Source organism: Monoraphidium neglectum (assembly GCF_000611645.1).
Source record: "Monoraphidium neglectum strain SAG 48.87 unplaced genomic scaffold scaffold01151, whole genome shotgun sequence".
Taxonomy (NCBI): Eukaryota; Viridiplantae; Chlorophyta; class Chlorophyceae; order Sphaeropleales; family Selenastraceae; genus Monoraphidium; species Monoraphidium neglectum.
Genome location: NW_014012477.1, coordinates 8095 through 10050, shown reverse-complemented (window position 1 = coordinate 10050; position 1956 = coordinate 8095). Strand labels below are relative to the sequence as shown.

The following is a 1956-nucleotide window of genomic DNA, read 5'->3' as shown; positions in this document are numbered from 1 at the left end:
GAGCCTCTTCAGCTGGGACTTTCTGGGTCGACCGCCGGCGCTGGGAGACGACGGCTTGCTGCTCGCGCAGTGAGGGCGCGGCCTCCCAAATGGGCAGCTGCGCATGGCCCGCCGCATCAGTGTCGGTGGGGCCCCTGGTCTCTGCTTCACAAGCCGGTGGCTGCCTGGTGTAACTCGAGGCATGAATGCGGTCATTTGAGGCACGCTGCCCTGCTTAAAACTGTGGGTGTGGGTGTGGGTGTGTGTGAGTGTGTGTGTGTGAAACAGAGCTGAAAAGGGCTGAGGCGCTGCTGTAATTGTAGCATGGCAGTGCCACTTGATGCAGATACGTTACTTTTGGAGCCACCGTGCAAAATGGCACAGCCTGCGACTGGCCCTGCTTCTCAAATGGAGGGAAAAGCTGGGAAAGGGGCAATAACCGCAAAAAGAAAACGAGACAGAGAGAGAGCGAGCTGCTGGGGCAACCGCAAGCTGCAGATTACGCGCAGCCACACGTGCACAACGCTTAAGCCGGGAAACGAGGCGGGGGCGAGCTACCGCTATGTGCTGACACAGCCCCCTCCCAACCGCCGGCCAAGAATAACATGCCAGCCGTTGCGTCTGGTGGCAGCCCGATTGCAAACGTGTGCTCAGCCGCGGCCGCGCCTGTGGACCCGGTCCCCAGCCGGCCCTGGCGCCAGCCGGGCTGGCGGCCCCTGCGCCGCAGCGAGGCATGCGGGCGCCACGTGGCCGCGAGGGCGCCGGACAACATCAGTGTGACGTCATGGGGCATCATCAAGCCTTGCCGAGCGTCTGCTTGACGACCTTGACGATGTCATCAACAGAGGGGAATGACGCCTTCTCCAGCTCCGTGGCGTACGCTGTCGGCACGTCGGCGCCTTGGGGAGGTGACGGGGACAGGTAGGTGGGGTGATGGGTGCGTGGGTGGGTGTACACAAGGTCGTCGATATGTGCGCGTAGCATGCAAAGCGCACCCTTGCGAGCACGTGCGCGTGCATGTTTGTGTGCGTTTGTGTGTGGTATTTCGTGCGTGAGATCGCGCAGGCTGCATGCATGTCTGTGTGTGTGTGTGTGTGTGTGTGTGTGTGTGTGTGTGTGTGTGTGTGTGTCCGGTCATGCTACCTGAGGTACAGGTGCTAGCTGCGCAAGGATTGCCCAGCTGGCGCTCCACTGGCAACCCCCTTGAAAGGCCCGCCACCCCCGCCACGCCCCTCCCCACCTGTCACGCGGCCCACGGGGGCGTCCAGCTGGTCGAAGCTGTCCTCCATGGCCACGGCGCAGATCTCGCTGCCGATGCCGCAGGTGGGCCAGCCCTCCTCCACGTTGACGAGGTGGTGCGTCTTCTTCACGCTGGCCGCGATGGCGGGGCGGTCCAGGGGCCGCAGGCTGCGCAGGTTGATGACCTGGGGGTGCGGGGTGCGGGGCGCTCGTTGCTGGATGTGAGCAGGGGCCCTCCGTATATTCAGGCCACGCCTGCAGTTGGCACTATCCCGTAAACAGTGCAAACAATGGACTTGCAATCCAGGCCACGGCGCCCCAAACACACATACACGAACACACGTGTTGAACACACGGGCGTGCGCATACAGTACAACACACCATGCGGTAGCCATGCACTCCCAAACTCGAGCCCAGGAAGGCAGGTGCACATGCTGTCGCCCGCAAACCCCCTGAATCGCGAGCGCCCGCCGCGCCCCACCTCCGCCTCGATGCCCTCCGCCGCCAGCTTCTCGGCAGCTGCCAGGCTGAAGCCCACCATCTTGGAGTGCGCGGTGATGGTCACGTGCGTCCCCTGCCGCATCACCTTGGCCTTGCCAATTGGCAGCACAAAGTCCTTGTCCAGGACCTAGGCGGGGACGCAGGCGGTTGCGGCGGTTGCGGAGAGCCGTCTGGACGGCGGTCGCCGGCAGGTTGACACCCGCGGCTGTCACGAGCGGCGCACCCACAGGGCGCGCC

The 1956-nt window shown here is 64.1% G+C and overlaps 1 protein-coding gene across 1 annotated transcript in view; it reads right to left on the bottom strand.

The window, feature by feature from the left end:
* Nucleotides 1–774: 774 nt before the first annotated feature.
* Nucleotides 775–1956, bottom strand: part of MNEG_6833 (pyruvate dehydrogenase E1 component subunit beta) — a gene marked incomplete at both ends in the record, with an annotated part of 3786 nt that continues 2604 nt past the window's right edge. The window contains 3 exons of the mRNA XM_014044692.1: nucleotides 775–878; nucleotides 1220–1403; nucleotides 1700–1846. Coding sequence (XP_013900146.1) covers nucleotides 775–878; nucleotides 1220–1403; nucleotides 1700–1846 — 435 coding nt within the window. The remainder of the gene's footprint in view (nucleotides 879–1219; nucleotides 1404–1699; nucleotides 1847–1956) is intronic.